The following is a 2,304-nucleotide window of genomic DNA, read 5'->3' as shown; positions in this document are numbered from 1 at the left end:
CGCAGAGCTGCGGGGGGCGGCCCGGGAACCACAAACAGCAAAGTTAGGGTTTTACGTGCTAACAGGCCATAGTTTGTGCAAAATCCCGCGGAACTGGTACACAGCTCTTCCTTGATTCATGTCTTGAGTTGCAGAAAAGGGTCTCTTTTTGGGTCTCAAAGTATGAAATGAAATGCAACTTTAATACGATTTATTCAAGTACTGTTAAACAACTCTCATAGGGTCTAAAGCATATTTCATTGTTTCTTTTGTGTTTTTTTTCTCAGACACTTACCACACAATGGCCCAGTCAGCAGATGAAATGTCACTGCAGGTGGTATCAGCCGTCAGTAATTCGTCCCTGCTTCAGCCGGGCTTCTCTCTCCTGAATTTTGACGGGCATGTTTTCTTTTTTGGGCAGAAAGGATGGCCAAAGAGATCCTGTCCCACTGGTGTTTTCCTCCTCGATACAAAGCAGAATGAGCTCAAAATGAAACCTGCCGCCTTCTCTAAAGACTCGTGTTACCTCCCCCCTCTCCGCTACCCTGCTCTTTGCACGCTCGGAGGCAATGCGGAGTCTGATGAGTACCAGTATATCATCCATGGTGGTAAAACACCTAACAATGACCTTTCTGATAAGATTTACATTATGAGTTTGGTAAGCAAAAATAGCAAGAAAATCACGTTCCAATGCGTTGAGAAAGACCTGGCTGGAGATGTCCCTGAAGCTAGATATGGGCATACAATTAACGTAGTTCATAGCCGGGGAAAAAGCATGAGCGTTATATTTGGAGGGAGAGCATATACTCCTCTTGCACAAAGAACCACTGAAAAATGGAACAGTGTAGTTGACTGTTTGCCATCTGTCTTTCTCGTTGATTTTGAGTTTGGATGCTGTACGTCATACATACTTCCAGAGCTTCAAGATGGACTTTCTTTCCACGTTTCAGTTGCCAGAAATGATACAATCTACATTTTGGGAGGCCATTCACTTCAAAATAACACCAGATCCCCCAGCTTGTACAGGCTAAAAGTTGATCTCCCACTGGGCAGCCCAGCCGTGACCTGCACCATCTTGCCAGGGGGGATATCTGTGTCAAGTGCTATAGTGACTCAAACCGGTGATACTGAATTTGTCCTTGTCGGGGGCTACCAGTCTGACAATCAGAAACGGCTGGTGTGTAACACCATAGTTCTGGAAGATAATAAGATAGAGATTGTTGAAAGGGCAAGCCCAGACTGGACACCAGATATTAAACACTGCAGGATGTGGTTTGGCTGTGATATGGGCAAAGGATCCGTATTGCTGGGCATTCCAGGGGCCAACAAACAGTTAATCTCAGATGCAAACTACTTCTACATTTTGAGATGCAAAGGAGCAGAAGAGGACAAGGAGGAAGAACTGACAGCACAAACTTGCAGTCAGACATCGACCGAAGACCCTGGAGACTCCACTCCATTTGAAGATTCGGAAGAGTTTTGTTTTAGTGCTGAAGCCAATAGCTTTGATGTTGATGATACTGACACTTACAATGAAGATGATGAAGAAGATGAATCAGAAACAGGCTACTGGATCACCTGCTCTGCCAGTTGCAATATTGACATTAACACCTGGGTCCCTTTCTATTCGACAGAACTCAACAAGCCTGCAATGATCCTGTGTTCCAGTGGGGCTGGCCACTGGGTCCACGCACAATGTATGGATCTCTCAGAGAGCATGCTCCTACGTCTTTCAGAAGCAAATGTCAAGTACTTCTGCAACGAGCATGTTGACCTCAATAAAGGGCTACAAACTCCCAAAAAGGTGGTGCACCTGAAAAAGCAACCCATGAAACCATTGCGCAAAAAGACAACCATGAAGTTAACAACGCCCGCGAAAAAGTCCTTTCTTCGGAGATTGTTTGAATAGATTTACACTGCCGATTTGTATTCACCTGGGAGGAATTGAAATCACAGTCAAAGACAGCCAGTAATGGTTGAAGCAGGATCGGTTATTGGAGCTCGAAGAGATCTTTCTATTTAATTGATTTCAATTATCTCAATATTTCAGTTACATTTCAAAGCTCATGAATTTATTTTGTTTCTTATGTGTATTTTTATAATATCCGGATAGGAACCCCATCATAGAGGGCACTGTGCAAACACACAGCCAGATACTGGTAACTTTGTGCTGTATTTTATGCTGTAACTTACTCCCCGGCTATTCCCAGTGAGTTTAATGGAACTGCCGGTAGTATAAGACATTATCCCATGTACTCAGTGGTGCTAGCATCTGTCCATAAAGAACATTATAGTACCCATTTTAATTTTTTATCTTAGTGAGTA

General features: G+C 43.7%; 1 protein-coding gene across 1 annotated transcript in view; it reads left to right on the top strand.

Moving 5' to 3' along the window:
- The window catches only part of RAG2 (recombination activating gene 2), a 6,248-nt gene extending 4,360 nt beyond the window's left edge, over nt 1–1,888 (top strand). The window contains exon 2 of the mRNA XM_009329681.1: nt 267–1,888. Within this exon, the coding sequence (XP_009327956.1) occupies nt 281–1,888 (1,608 nt within the window). The 5' untranslated portion in view covers nt 267–280. The remainder of the gene's footprint in view (nt 1–266) is intronic.
- The last annotated feature ends 416 nt before the right edge of the window (nt 1,889–2,304 follow it).

This window comes from Pygoscelis adeliae, unplaced genomic scaffold, assembly GCF_000699105.1.
Source record: "Pygoscelis adeliae isolate BGI_AS28 unplaced genomic scaffold, ASM69910v1 Scaffold117, whole genome shotgun sequence".
Lineage (NCBI taxonomy): Eukaryota > Metazoa > Chordata > Aves > Sphenisciformes > Spheniscidae > Pygoscelis > Pygoscelis adeliae.
Note: the sequence above shows the minus strand (reverse complement) of the source record. Positions and strands in the feature narration are given on the sequence as shown.